The following is a 16,173-nucleotide window of genomic DNA, read 5'->3' on the forward strand; positions in this document are numbered from 1 at the left end:
TGTCTCATAACAAACTGGCACGACATGATGACAACTCCACAAATGTGGAGAAAAACATATTTTTTATTAAAGTTATATACTGCAGCTTGAATAAAATGCAACTACATAGCATTTCTTGAGAAGTCTGGATTGTTTTATGCATATTTTGCACTTTCCCTGTGACTGTTGCTTGTGTCGAGAGACATTTCAGTAATAGAAGAAATGTAATCAACCTACTTCCATACTGTATGTGAACTGTTGTATGTATGTATGTAAAATTCATGAGTAGTAAATATTGTCCTAGTATCAGTATTGGACCAAAGAAACAAGGCAGTTGCAAGCCTTTAAAATTGTGATGCTTTTTGTGCATCAAATAGAGTCAAAAAATCGTTTGTCATGGGGCCCAAGATTCCTGGCGGCGCCCCTGCTCACAGTTAATGAAAATATGACATTTAAGATTAAAGTATTACACTAGATAAATTAAAAATCACATTTTTAACACAGAAATGTGGACATAATGGAAAGTATATTTAATACTCGCTTAAAGGCTGATATATTCAAATGGTACTTTTAATCTAACAATCAAGTCTCATCTAAATGCATGTCCTAATTTATTGAATATGACTGGACATTCAGCTACAACAGAATGCGACCGAACCCATATTAAGTCTGTGCTTTATAGATTTTTGTGTTTCATAGTTTTGTGAATACGCCACCTTTATAAAACACTCCAGATCCCTCTCTCCAGATCACTGTTTTTAGGTAAATTTATTGTTTTGTTTAATTAAAATGTCATTTTTGCAAAGTCCCTCATGATGACATTTGTTGTGAAATGGCGCTTTAATAATAAGTTTTTGTAGAAAACTGATTATTTCTGACAGCCTTAAATGCAGCTAAAGTAAATCCTTCCAACCATTACCATAGCGGAAAATGAAATACAAAGTGAGACACATGATAAAATGAAATTGTTTATTTGTGATGCAATTATGCTTCGGTTTTACTGTGTTTTAGCTGTAAGTGTTTTTTTATGTTTTACTTGCAGGAAATGGTTTATAAAACTGGAACAAACTTTTCTGTCGAATTGTTTCTCCAATTTGCGTTTGAGCAGTTTGCTCAGTATGTATACAGCTTGTTGCACAGCTAACATTTAGTCTATAATTTTTTATTTTATTACCCTAAATTTAATGCTTGCCCATTTTAGTATCGATCCTCTTTACTGTGTTATGAGGTCATTTGAAGCAGTAATCTCTGTGATTAAAATAATAAATCATGCCATTTCAGATAGACACACAATTTCTACTGGACTACCTGTCTTTACTTGAGGATCTTTGGCTCCAGTTCCTGCCAATCTTCCTGCTTAGAGCTTTCATTGAAGGAAAGGGGTCCATGAAAGCCAGATTTCGGCAGTCTTGCCTGAGCAGCTGACGTTTTGATATGTCTGCTTGAATCCATGATAGCTTTGATCTAAGGGTTCCTTTATTATTTCATTTCCATACATGAATTTCTTATCTTCAGCAGAGAAAAATCTTCATCTTGATGTCCCGAGGCAATCGTCATAAGAGCCGGTTTCATCTTGACATTTGACGGTTGAGATGGTGACAGAAATTAATAAAAAGGATGAAGACCACGACATTTTCTGAGCTGATTGACCTTCCTGTCTTGAATCGATGTTAAAGAGTCAGTTTGGATTTTTGGGTTAAGTGACTTTCACCACAGTTTGGTATATTTGGTATATTATATTTACCTTACCAGAATGTCTGAGATTAGTCAAGAAATTAATAAGTGACTGCCATTTAAAGAGCTACTAGGTGATAACTTTATGAAGTGGATGATAAAACCAAAAGTGTTGAGGTCAAACATTTTCAGGAATCAAACTATTTTTGCCTGTTCATTTTCCAGACTACAAGATGCTCCAGAGTATACTTTTATATGAGTCACATTAGTCAAAAAATATGTCATAAAGAGGAGAAAAAACAAGTTGCGCTGGATTATAAGTCACATTCATTTAAAAATTGTCAAACATGTGCGGGACATTATCCATCAACCAAAAAATGTGTCATGAAGAGGAAAGATACACATCAGTTGCACCTGTCTAAAATAAGTTGCGAAACCAGCCAAACTATGGAAGAAATGTGACTTATTGGTACCAATTTCCATAATCCATGTTTTCTTCAATAAATACATTAAGGAAGATTTATTCACACTACATGGTAATGAGGTGTGTAAAAAATGAAATGCAAAACCAAGGAAAATACTTAAATCTGTCAATATTTAGAAAGTAATTCTGTCCACATTTAAAAGTACATCATTTTACAATAAAGCAGCCAATAAGATTATCAGCTCCTCACAATACTAATGACAAAGGAGTCAAAAGAAAAGTCTGAAAAGTTCCTCAAAGGACAAGGACCATGCAGAGAAGTTTAAATAGATACGCAGTTAAAATAAACAGTTTTTTTCAGTGGAAACAATAAGAAATGCATCGAGACGCAAAGACAATTTTGCCTGTCCTCTATGCAAGACTCCACCGCTGAAGAAAAATCATGTTAGATCATTTGACAAATCAACAAAATACTGAGAAGAATATGATCTGGTCAGATGAGACCGACATCAAACGCTCCGTCTTTGCACACACTCTTATTAGAGGGGGAATGAGGTTGCACACACTTTTGGAGTTTAGCATATCATACTGACAGCCAGACCTGATGTAACTTAAGGAATGACATTCTTGACAAGGATTTTAGGATAAAACTGAGCAAGCAAGACAGTGATACCAAACATATAACCAAGGAAAGTCTCATTACTAATTCTCCACACAGAAAAAAACACAAAGTTATTCAAGAACATTTCACTAAATTTGTTGGTAATTAATCCCAAAGCCAGTTCATGTTATTTCATAGATAGATCAAAGATTAGGTTGGATTGTTATGCCAATATAAATATATTTAATTAGAACATCATTATGTACCTACTATAATGCCATATTGTAAATGTTATTAGATTTTTCCAAAGTTTTAAAAGCTTTTGTGAGATAGTGTCATAGTTAGATGACCAGTATTGCTTCAAGTCTGGAGTCAGCACGGTAGCATAGGCTAGAGATCCAGAACACAGTGCAATAATGAATCCAAATGCCAATATTTTGTTTTTCAGTAATACTAATTGTCTCCTTGGCCTCAGTACTTCAGGCTCTCAGTAAAAATAACTCCACTCCTTTGTTATGGGCGAGCTTTTCAGGCTGTGTTATTGTTAAGGGGTATTTTGGTCAATCAGTCATGCATGCTGTCAGCCGTCTCGAATAATTTAAAAACCCTCGTGGTGAGTGAATTCACATCAGGTTACTCGTGAAGCCGGGCCAGAGAACATCTAGTGACCTAAGTAGTGTTGAAAGCTTACAGAAGCTCTGTCTCTGTGGAGCTGTATGAATTAAGAGGCTGATTACTGGGTGATTAGGAATGGATTGCTGCGTGTTTTTATAACTAATGACTGGATAATATCCAGCTTTGCTCCGACTGCTACGCACTTGGAGCTGTTATGCAATATACTCTGATGAAATTAGGACAAGGATCGTAGGAATAGAGAGAGATGGATGGATAGGCATCTTAGTTTCTTTAAAAAAAATGTACTTATTTCTGAAAACAAGCAACTTCTTTCTTTTTTCTTTTCTCCTGGAACACATTCGTTACAAAATCTATACAGTCATGCCACTACAAAGCTGCATTCCTTCTGTCTTTAATCCTTAAGAAAACAGAACAATTTAATCTCTTCCTGCAAAAACAGCTCAAAGTCTAAATCTTTTTAATCCTCATCTATATTGTTTATTCCTAATGTGCAGACTTTTCTTCATTACTTAAACCTAACTTCAAACTAAATCTTACAGGATGTTTTTCCCTTAACTGAGCCGTATCTAGTAGTCAGACTTCACATTAATACAGCAAAGAAATGAAAGGTTTTCTTTATTGTGTTGCAAACTTTAATGTGGGAGTTTTTCTTTTTCTCTTAAACGTTTTGTTTAACTTTTCATCAACTACTATACAGAATATTTTAACATAAACGCGATAAACATCTAAATAATACAATATTTATCCTTGTATATTCAGGCTCTTTGCAAGTTTTACACTATAGACATAATGTGGGCTAGTAATTATTTTCTTTTCAGCTTCCTTCAGAACGTAACGTCTTGCATGTTTTTCATGTTTTAAGCAGACACTCCAAGATAATCATTTGAATGAGAAATGTCAGATGTTGGCTGGTAAATGATGCCATACATTGCTCTATTTAGTGCATATATTTTGGCAATATATATACTTTTAGTTTGCTTATTTACATTACTGTTTATGAAAAAGCACTTAAGACGAACACATTTTGAATATTGAAATGGAATATTGCATAATAGTTAAGTCCAAATGGTTCATAGACATCTAGGCTGAAACTTATATTTCCATATTTGGTTTAAAACTGAGATTTGTTCGTATGTATGTTTGTTTTTGTTGATATTTTCCAGAAGACATAATATGGACCAGTTTTAGCAGCAATTGAGATGGATTAAAAAAGTAAACTGGATCTGGATCTCAGGACGTTTTACCAAGTCAGAACAGAACAGCGTGTCCTTAATTGAGCAAACCACAAACCAGTGTGAGAGAGCATGGTTTTATAGTTGTAAGTGAACTGATGACATTGTTTTATAGCAACAACTTAAACTCCCATTTATCATAGTGTATGCCTCAGAGATGGTCTGTCAGCACTGCCTCCTCTCAAATACAAATAACTTTAGTCTCTGGAATGTTCCTCAGTTCTGTTTGGAAATTTATGCTCAACATCTGACAATTTTATTTTTTATGAAAATGAACAGAACATTGTCTCCCATGATATCAACAAAAAAAAACCAATTCACACAGTTTTGCTACTGGAATGCTGAAAGAGATGTTAGATTGAACTGTGGGTAATCTCCATTGTCAGTATTCTTTACCTTTTGCCTCTCAAACAAAAAAAGATGAGGATGCCAATCAGCATCTTCATCATGGAGAAATTTTTAATATATTCACAGATATATTGATCCAGCAGGGATACAGGAACCATCAGGCATTTACAATCCTTTTGGTTTCCGATGAGATGAAAAAGTCTCTATTATCATATTTGTCTAAATAGATTTCACTACCTGAAAGGAAATGAGTCTTGGCTTACAGAAATGCTGCACTGCTTTTGACTGCTTTGCAAATATTAAGCCTTCTTTTGGTACTTTGGAGAACAGCAATAGCAGTTATTATGGTTTACCAAGTTAAAACTATTACGAGGTTCTAGTCTAACAATGAGAAATTAGAGAGAATAAACATTTACCCTGTGAAGTATAAATCTAGACTCACTCTGCGTAGACTGCATGAACTTAGTCACAAAAACATTTTTATGACCTTGGTAAACAAATGAAATTAAGCTAAAGCAATTTATAAAAACACCAGTACTCCATTCAAAAGTGATAATATTTCTCATCATGGCAGTGAAACACTATGTGACTGTGTGGCCAGTAAGATAAAACAAATAATTAAAAAACAGCTTCACCACATAAAGCACACAACTATTAAACTTCATGGAGGATTGTTATCACATTTGTTTTTTATGTTGGAGAGAAAGTGACACACATACGCACACAGAGACAGGAAAGAAAAATAGTTGCAGAAGTAAGCAGAATACCAAAGTACCAATATAAAGAACATTTTATTTGATTTGCTTTGCAGTGACAGTTTGGCCTAGTTTTTGTTGGATTTCCTTGGTATGAGATGAAGGCTTCTCTCCATTTATTCTTTAAATTGATCTCTCCAAGCAACCACGGATAAACTCTCTCTGCTCTGAATGCGAGTAATGAAGACGAGTTCTGAAAGAGGGAATCTGTTAGAATGCTCTGTTTTTGTATGTCAAAGAGCTCTGACAAATCACATTTGTAGACTCAAACATGTGATACATGTAAAATCGGGGCTCTTTATACCGAGTTATAGAACATTATTAATTTTTAGCATTAGTACCCAAAGCAAGAGTCGTGTCCACATTCTTGTCATGAAGTCAAACTTCTTTCCAGTGCAGACTGGAAAGAAATGATTCGTCACAATCAATCCTGAGGTGTAGTTGTGTAGTGAAGGGTGTTTTTTCAGATGATGTGGTTTCTGTTGGGGTCGTCAAACTATGACCTTCAAGGTGCACTTGAGCGTTTCACAGCAAAGATGGATTGCTCACTTGATGGTATTGAGAGTGGAATATGGATAGACAGATTGTGAGACTTTTCTGCAGTAAAGGAGATGCTGCTCTGTTGGTGAGAAATGAGCTGAACTGAAAAGCAAACTCGTCTCCCCTTCACCCTCACCTGTCATGAAGACATATGGATCATGACCAAGATGTCAGATAAAAAGGGCTAAAATCAGAAATCCTAGGCTGAGCTCGAAGATAGAGTGAGGATGTCTCTCGTAAATGAGATCTTGGATCTCAATGAGACAACTTGTATGATTAAAGGTCAAATAAATCAACTCTCCTAGAGACTAATGAGACGGGAGTCGGCCAAGTTGGTTTGGCGAGCCAAATAGGAACCTGTAAACTCCCATAAACAAAGAGTAAGACATTGGGAATTGCAAAGTGAAGGCTTGGTAACTAAATTTTCAGTCTATTCAGTAGATTATTTAGCAATATTTTATTCATTTGTTTTTGTGTTAAATAAAAATGTAAAGTTTGATTAATACATTGCACAAAAGTAAGAATCCATGGTTGGTAGGTAAGTAGGTTGAAATCCATTTAATGGAATGTAAGCAACATATAAACCAAGCTGCTGTAAGATATTTTAGTGAAGTCTTTATTTATCGTGGTGCTGTGTATTGAAAATCTTGTAGCAATGTTATAATAATTATACTGATGCAAAATTTCACTTCCAGAGGAAAGATGTCTGATTTATCTGCACATATTTATTATATTAGACTGATTTTCCTTCGTTTTTGCTGAACTTTTTAACTTCCATGTTGCTAACATGTTGACATAAGTGTCCCCCTTGTCCTTGTGTGCTAAAATGTCCCTATACTATAAAACCACCAAAATACTGATAAACTAGGAAAAATCTGAAAAGAAAAATACGTTTATTTGCAAAAATCTGCTGATGCGGGAGGAATCTGAAGGTCAGCGATATGTTAGAGTCCCTTTTAATCAAAGCTGCTGTGCCTGTCATTTAAAATGAAACCACAAACTTTGCTGAACTTGCATTATCCTGCACTGAAGAAAGGATGAGTTCTTCAGACCTGGCACAGATATCACCAGATGTAACCTGAAGCTGATGAGGAGAGAGGCAGCTCAATGCAGAGGGGCTGAAAGTCAGGCTCTGTCAGTGAATTAGAATATATTTGAAAAGTTATTTTATTCCAGTAACTCAAGTTACAAATTGAACATTTTACATAGTATAATTACAAACAGACTGATATTTTCGAGCCTTTATTTTTTGTTAAGTTATGATGATTTAACCATAACCTTTATAATTGGAGACACATTTAAAACAGAAATGTCAGCTTCATAAAAAGAATGTTTAATGCCTTCTTAAAGGTTACTATTTTCACCAGTTGCATCAGAACGTAGGCTTCTCGTTTATTGAATATGGACTACATACAAAGTCTTTCACAAGTTTCTAAGCCCCTGAAACTTTTTAAATGGTCACAATTAGACGAAGACCAAGAGTTAGTTTGATTTTGTTAAATCAGAGTAATGTAACAGCTCTTCTAAAAACACAATGTCAGAAAAACACTTACCATTTTGTAAGAAATATTTAATTTGCGGTTTATGTTAGAGACAAAGACAACATCTTTCAATGACTGAAAATAACATGTATACACAAAAATATGAAAATCTTGTCATGCATTTGTATTTGGCCTCCCTAAGTTGATATTATAGCCAAGTTATGTCATATATTTTTGACTAGATTCAAAATTAGAAAATTAAATTTTACATCACATGAATACTGATCTAAGCTTTTCTATTGTATCTCTGACTGCATGTTTGGGGTTATTGTTTGACTGGAAGGTGAACCTCCACCCTTTTCCACCCTTTTTTCAGCTCCTATCAGGTTTTCTTCTGGGATTACCTGAATTTAGCTCCATCCACTTTCACATGAACTCTGACTAAAACTTCTCTTTTCCTGTTGAAAAAAAAAGCTTGTCCACTGAATGATGCTACAACCACCATGTTTTTATATAGTTGATGACAAGTGAAAAGAGCAAAGTGCAGTTTTAGTTTTGTGCTGCACATTGAGTTTTTTCTACAGGTCAAAAGCTTCAAATTGGTCTCATCTGACCAGAGCGCTCTGTGCCACATGTTTGCTCTGTCCCCTGCATGACCTGTGGCAAACTGCAGCACTTCTGAAGGATTTTTCCCACTTTTGTGTCACTTCCGAAAAAAAGCTAATATTTTTTGGAGTATATGACTTAGTGTGGATTCACACCAGCCCTGTCTAATCAAACTCTTGTTCATTTGTCCAGAAAGGACAAGGTGCGAGTGTGCAATCAAATTGGTGAGAACCAAAAACAACTCTTTTGCCAAAGTCAAAAGAGAAATCCTAAACCACTAAATTCTGATGCCACTCCATTTATGCTTACATTTCATGATGAAGGAAGTTGCGTTCATGTTTTTTTCAGACGTTTTTGTGTCATTTTCTTTTGTTGTTCTTGGTGCAGCGCCATCACAAGCGAGAAGTGGAAAGGGTTTCTCTAAAGGTTTGGATCTTTTAACACAGTGCTCTGTGAAAGCAAACATTTAACAAATGTTACAATGTTGGTCCCCAGTTGAACTACTGGAATATCAGGTGTGAAAAGCACTCTGAAGTGCTTCTTGGCCTCTTCTCCTCTCTGTAACCAGCCTGAGTGTGACGGCCCCTGCTGTGCGGTCCTGTGTGTGTGCTATGTGGTCCGTAAATTGTTTGTCAATTAAGGTCCTCAATTGTGGGAGGCGCTTCAGACTCCAACTCTGACTTTGGACCTAGATAGTAAATGCACCTTGCTACAAGTTCTAATACAAACAATAAAAAAATGTTCCACCCTAAAATCTACCAGGTCTCGGTAGGTTTCCAGTTATTTTCCCACTTTTAGATGGTGGATTGAAAAAACCTTGTATAAACTTCAAAACTACCTCAACCCTGGAGTTTCCTTACTGTGTTGTTTGTTCTTCATGAAGCTGTTTATTGGTTAATGTTCTCTAAAGAACCTCTTGTTCCTCCACAGGACAGTTGGATTTATACACATTCACTTACTAGCAACAGCTGATTTCCTTGGATTTTATTGAAGGATATCAGATTAAAGACACACATGACACATGTTTCAGATTCCTCCACCCCCTTCACAATTATATACTGCTTTCTGTTGATTTATTAAATGAATCCACCTGAAATACATAACATTTGTGTGTGTGTAATGTTACATAATGTGAGAAAGTGCAATATTTGAATATTGTTTCCAATGTGCTGTACAGTAGTGTAATATTCTGGTTTTCACAAAAGGCAAAAGGGAAATGAAAATATCAATAACAGTAAATGGAGAACTGTGCAGGAATCACATTCATTATTTGTCCTGCTGTGGAGGTGATGGAGCCAAACATGCTGTATGAATCTGCTGCTTTATCTCTTTGTGTAATATAAAATTCAAGAAAAAAAAAGTGATGGAGCTTGAAATGTCCTTCTACAGATGTGTCTTAAAATACATTAATACCACAAGGATTTTAAAGAAAATTTAGATAAGCCTGGTAAATAAGTAAGAACAAGATTGAAGTGATTGGAAAAATGTTTTGTTAGTTAGGTAAGCTTATTTGTTCCTGCCTCAAGGCAAATAATAAAATTAAAGTAAAGTAGCTAAAGCTCCCTGTCTCCAGCCAATCCAAAGCAAGATAGCAAGGTTTTCAAAAGTTTGAAAGATGAACTCTTACTGGCTGAGAAAAACAGCAAACTAAAAACAGCTTTGGGGTATTTTAAAGAAACACGGACGGCAGTGCTTTACTTCACAAAGAATAATGTTTAAATATTAATATTATAATAAATATTTTTAAAGTTTAGCACTGTTTTCCATCTTTTGGAGGATTGAGTCTCCAGTCACAGATAAAAAAAAAATTAAACAATGCCACCATTAATGGTCTGGTGAGTTTTAAAGCTTTTTAATTATATGGTAACTTTAATTAAATTAAAGCACAATTTTTCTGCAGAAGAAATAGAAGTATTACAATATTTGGACAGAGTTTGGACTATTTCACATAAAACTTTCTTCAGAGTAACATTCCTTAGTTTTATGTCTGTGATTTGGTTCATATGGAAATACAAATAAAAATACCATAAATTATTTTTGATTAAAGATTAAATTTAGTACACCGGAAGCCAAAGAGCATCATTTTAGCCAAATATTGTTTGTTTGGAAGTTCCCCATTAACATCAAATTAATTGAAAAAATTTCCATAGTCAGAACAAGCAACAATAAATTTTGTCATTTAGTTACTAAACAGGTTGATTTCAGGCTCTGTAATTTACCAGTGGACCTTAAGGGAATAAATTATTTGGACTGGAGATCAGGAAGTAGTTTCTCTTGGCATTAATGAGAACCGGAACAGTCATATCAGGTTATGTACTCAAACTGGAAAATCTTTGTGGATGGGTATGCATGTGTGAAATTACATGAATCTTTAATCCTCCTGTTGCTGCTCCTGTTAAAAGACTTTGGTGCCTCCTGACCCACTTCTCTTGTAGGGGGTATCTTATCAGATGTTCCACTTTATTATAATAAACAAAAGGACAATTAGCATATCGCTGCTGTTAAAAATAATTAGAAGAATCATCCCTGAGGGCTGATGTTGTCGAAGCTCCGAAAACACAACAGGGCTTGACTTTTTAATTGTTCACTGGTTGCAGTCTGGTAACGGTTTGACGACTAAATCATAAGAGATTGACCTTTTTAAGTTTGACAACAATCCCTTCAGTTCATTTAGCACTTGTTGATAAACTAATGTGAATGTGCAACAGTAAAATCCTGTGTGAAGCAGCTGCGATTGCAACTTGAAGGTTTTTCAAACTAACTCTGCTACAGGTATGAAACTGCTAGACATGACAGTGAAAACTGACATTTTTGCGGTTTTATTCCTAACATTTGTTGCCTTCACTCAATGTTAGAACACCTGCTGCGATGTCAAAGCAGCCTCATGCAAAAACATGAGGCTTCAGTGTTTTTTACATAGGGATAGCCAGACTAAACGCCCGACTAGCAGCATGGTGGGACCCCAGAGAGGTTCGCCGGTCTGTATGTAATTTTCAAGAGAGCTTTAACATGGCTGAATTTAATCTGCTTAAAATTTAATATGAGTCTGAGGTTATAGGGAGGGCAGAATAATACAAATAACTAGAATGTGCGGTTATTCTCTGTAAAGGCCGTTCCCAAATGGCGTCTTAGTTTTCTAGGTGTAAAAATGTGACTTAATGAAAACCAGTGGAGAATATAAGATGAACGCCAGGAGTGTTGTATGCATGTGGATGCAAGCGAATTGAGAATAAGAATTATTTGTCTGAAATGCACTGTGAAACTTTATAACACAGGAGATAACGATGTCTGTTGGCAGTCTGTGTGAATAACTCGACTCACCAACAGTTTGCAATGATAAATGCTGCATTTCTCGTCATAAAGCATCATTATTTTTTGATAAACACCACATGTATCTGGTATTTGTCATTTGACTTGTCTTCTTCAGCTAGCTGCCTTTGTGAGTGTGTCTGTATGCTATAAGGGAGCAGTCCAGAATCTGTTCTTCAGTTAATGGAGAGCCTTTTCTTCACTATCAAGGTTTTACTTATTCACTTTGTGCTTCTCAGTTAACAGATCAAATTACTCAGGATGCAGTTTGTCTGCCTAATTCAGACTAATCTGCTCAATATGTTTTATACATGGGGATGGGATTTATCATAACCACATTTATTTAAGCCAGATATCTCCTTTATAATTTTTGATTTGCATCTTTCTTAGTTTTTCTGTTTGCCTGCTTTTTCACTGAAATGATTTTCTTGTTCTTTTCTTTTTATTTTACACAATTTGCATGTTGAGTGTTTTAATTTATTTCCTTTAGAAATAAAATGCCTGGCTTAAAGCTTCCAATGTTTCAAATTAGGTCCCTTATGCCTTAGACTAAGTTTACAGTCTATGACAGAAGAATGCACGTATAAATTTTGCATCATGTTTTAAAATGGAGATTCAGTTTTCAGCATGTAGTCAGAGGAGCTGCTAACAGCTCTCTATACCTGCAATTTAAATACATCATTTTATTTGAAATGTGTTTTTTTTTTTTTTTTCTCCTGTTGATTTATATGACAGTCCTTGATTCATTAAATCTCTTCTATCAGATTTAAATAAGGTCAAAGGAGTTTAAAACATGGAACTGCTTCGTCTATTTTCTATCATCATTCCACATCCCAAAAGGTGTTATCTGGTCAGGTTGACCGGAGGAATGTCTCTTTGAGAATTGAAACTGAGTACCCAGAGGAACTTGGACCTAATGCCTCTGCTTGAGTGAGAAAAACTAGTCGGCAATAACATGTCTGTGTCAATTAGTGGCCTCAGCAGACTCTCACAGCACTGATCAAAGAGGAAACTATCAGACGTGATTGTAGATGTTGTAGACTTCATTTGGCATGCTTCCTTCCCATAGAGTTTACAAGTTGAAGGGATAGAAAGACAACAGTAAGCTCCATTTGCTCGATTGGCTACACATTTATGCCCACTGCTAAAACTGTCTATGAATCCACCAAGATATTGAGAGTTACCACTTTGACCTTTGGTATTCGTAGGAGTAAGAGACTACGATCATCTGTGAATAGCTAAAATTCATGAATACTTGAGACCCTTCTAAGAATGCTTATTATTTTAATCGATCAAACACCAAATATACCTTAAGATGCAATAATGCACTCTGCTGAAACCATCTAGCACAACTGCAGAAGCGAATGTCTACAGTCTTCCTTATCTCGTTCTTCATGGTACAGCCAATCAGATCAAAAGAAAATAAATAGCGCTCATCGATTAGCTGTTTTGCAAATATCAATAACATTTTAAGTAGCATTGCACCTTTCATCTCCCTAAGCTGCACTTTCTCTTAAATGTTTTAGATATGTTGTTAAAAAAAAATCCACATATTGGCAAATATTCTGCAAATAGTTTGGGTTTATGTTCAACAAAAAAATCACCACAAATAGGTGGGGGACCAATGTATATTTAATTTCTTTCTGTGAATAATAAATTATGCTTCAGCTGAACTTTGCCAACTCCTTGTGCAACAACAAAGTCAGCTGACACTGAAAAGGAGGATTGTATACTGCTAATTCATCCATCTTTTGTTTTCTTTATCTGCTTGTTCATCTGAGATCAATGGGAGGCTGGTGTGTATTTAGAATGGTCACTGGGCAGAAACTTTGGTACAACTGAGACAACCACACACATACACACACACACCTGCACACTAAGAGCAATATAAAAAGATTAATTAACCTAACATTCATATTTTTGGAGAAAGACCCAGTGAGAACCCAGACATGCAAATTTTAGGTCATAATTTCTTTGCATATTTCATAATTATTGCTCTTTTACGCTTTTTAAAGGTCTGTAATCTAATTATGTAGATATTTTATCGGCAATAAATGCAAAAGTACAGATTTTATCTTAATCCCCATAACCGAACTAACTCTCCCATATGGCTGTAGGATAACGCTAAAGCCAGGTGTCTGACATGAATGCTGGTCATAAACACAAATTCTCTGTGCTTGAGCAGACTTCATAGTAAAATGAGTGTTTGACACAAATTATATAGGGCAATGCATTGAGTCCTTCAGTGAACTGTGTGTAGAAACACAAATACACACAGAAACTCACAAAGTTGCCACACTGTCAGGTTGAATTAGATCCTAACCTTAGCTACATGGGGTGAACTGGTAACCAAGGGCATCTCTCTTTGTTCATACATCCTGTCTCGACTCCGCTGTGTCTTCTTTCCATTCGTGACTCGGAAACACCCCGTCAGACCGCGGCGCTCATTAGACCAGCAGCAGGACCAGAATTCATTCATTTTCTCTCTCTCTCTTTCTCTACCACAACTGATTTGTAAAGCTTCAAGGAAACAGCAGAAGAAAGACGTAAGCACCCAGACGTAGTGAACCCACCACCTGAAGCTGCACACAATGCTCTATTGTGCTGGTACCATGCCAAACAGCCTTCAGCTGTTGCTGCATAAAAAATGACCTAATGCTGGGGTGCATCAACAAAAGATGTTAGTCTTTACTAGAACATCTTAAATCTGAGCTTTGTAGCTCAAATCAAACGTCAAAGTGTAAATTCTTAGCTTGAGAAACATGAACCTGATGGATTACATACTAATAATGGAAGTCACTTGTAGAAGGCATCCAGAGGCAATATTACCCAACTCTGCAGTTCTCTTAAGGAATGTTAAGTATTTTAGAAATATTCTACTTGTCTTATGGCAAACTGTACACAATCTGCGCTCTTGGAGAGCAAATGGTAAGAAAATGTATTTATTTTCTTCAGTATGTGACTGGTTTGCTTTGTGTGTTTCTACCTTGCAGATTCTATGAAGCTCTAACAAACTGCACACACCTGTTGGCAATGAACATGAGCTGTTACTGGCCCAATCAAATGGTGGACGCGTTCTTCATCCAGGTCCACAGGCACTACTTCCATGACTGCTCAGTGTCTGGACGACGACTCAGGGACCCTCCAAACCGCATTTTGGGTCCTTTCATTGTGGTTCCCATCCTGGTCACCTTCCTCATGACGGCCCTGGTGGTGTGGAGGAGCAAGCGCAGCGAAGGGATTGTTTAATAAAGGGAACAGTTGAGGACTGGCGTTACAAGTCAAAACATGCTTTTTACCCCCGAGGTAACACTAGTGTTGGGGAAAGGGTTATGTTAGAAGGAAAAGATTAACTCCAGGCCCTAAAAATAGGTTCCACTTCATGGATCTGTGAAGACATTAACATCCATTACATTTTTGTTTCATCTTCAAAGATTGGAGTCATTTCTTGGGTTTACTGAGCACCTTTTGCTGCAACGTTCTCTTGGATCTGGACCAGAAAACTGACTGGTGATAGTATATTGTACATAAAACTATTTTTTTCTGTCAGGAACTGCTCAAAAGGCTGCGGGATGTGATTGTACAAAAATTAAACAAGTGCTTTCAACAACAAACGAACAGACAATTAAAAGCTCTGACAGGAAACCCACAAATATTCTCGTCCTTACATGTATACATACACTGTATCTAAACTGTAGTACGTACAGCTTTGTGATTATTGTGTCATGATTTTGTTGCATTTAATGTATTTTATCTACACTACCAGTTCTCCTCAAATCAAGACAGAGAACGGTGAAGCAGATGCTCGGTTCAGGTAACAGGAAGCACGTTTTGGAAAATATCGTCAAACTCCAGCTTACTTTTTAAGAACTTCCACAGATATAGCCATGAAAATTACAATAGGTTAAACAGTGGGCAGATGATATTGGAAAACACAACTCCAGATAAAAAGAAGATTCAAAGCAGTGGGTAACTTTAAGTTAGCCAACGCACAACGCTCCTGAGCATCGTCATTGCCCAAAGCACAGTTTGTGAATCATGAACCTTGGGTTTCTATTGATTTATGATCTCTCGGTGTAGTAGAGTGTGCCGTGTGAACTTGTCCTTCATTGATATTTTCAAATGCTCTTTTTCCTTTATAAATTCATTGACCTGTAACCTGCCTGTCAGCAAAACACACTTTGAGATACTCCCACAGTTTGTACTTTGTGCCAAAACCTCGTGAAGAAAAGAGAGAGCCATGTTTGTTATGAAACAAATATATATAACGTATTCTGTTGGAATGACTTTCACTGATTGATTCTGAAATCTGTGATTGTGAAGAGATTTTCAATAAAATGTCTGAATAATGTGTTGAATACACACACCACAGACTCTCTGCTCTGATACAATTACAGAAGGGGTTTAGCGTGTGCAGGTTTTATTATGAATCTTGAATTCAAATCTTTTTGTGACTCAACAATGTTGCACCTTAGTAGCCAGGAAGTTGCTAAAACGTAATGATGGGGCTCCAAATTTCTGACATTTCTTTTAGGATTGCAAAGAAAAATCTTTCTAGAAATTCATTTTACTCCTCAAACATTTGCAG

General features: G+C 36.0%; 1 protein-coding gene across 1 annotated transcript in view; it reads left to right on the forward strand.

The window, feature by feature from the left end:
• The window catches only part of ramp1 (receptor activity modifying protein 1), a 59,238-nt gene extending 43,286 nt beyond the window's left edge, over positions 1-15,952 (forward strand). Inside the window, exon 3 of the mRNA XM_028022406.1 lies at positions 14,579-15,952. Coding sequence (XP_027878207.1) covers positions 14,579-14,834 — 256 coding nt within the window. The 3' untranslated portion in view covers positions 14,835-15,952. The remainder of the gene's footprint in view (positions 1-14,578) is intronic.
• The last annotated feature ends 221 nt before the right edge of the window (positions 15,953-16,173 follow it).

The sequence above is a fragment of the Xiphophorus couchianus genome, chromosome 7, assembly GCF_001444195.1.
Source record: "Xiphophorus couchianus chromosome 7, X_couchianus-1.0, whole genome shotgun sequence".
NCBI classification, from domain to species: Eukaryota; Metazoa; Chordata; class Actinopteri; order Cyprinodontiformes; family Poeciliidae; genus Xiphophorus; species Xiphophorus couchianus.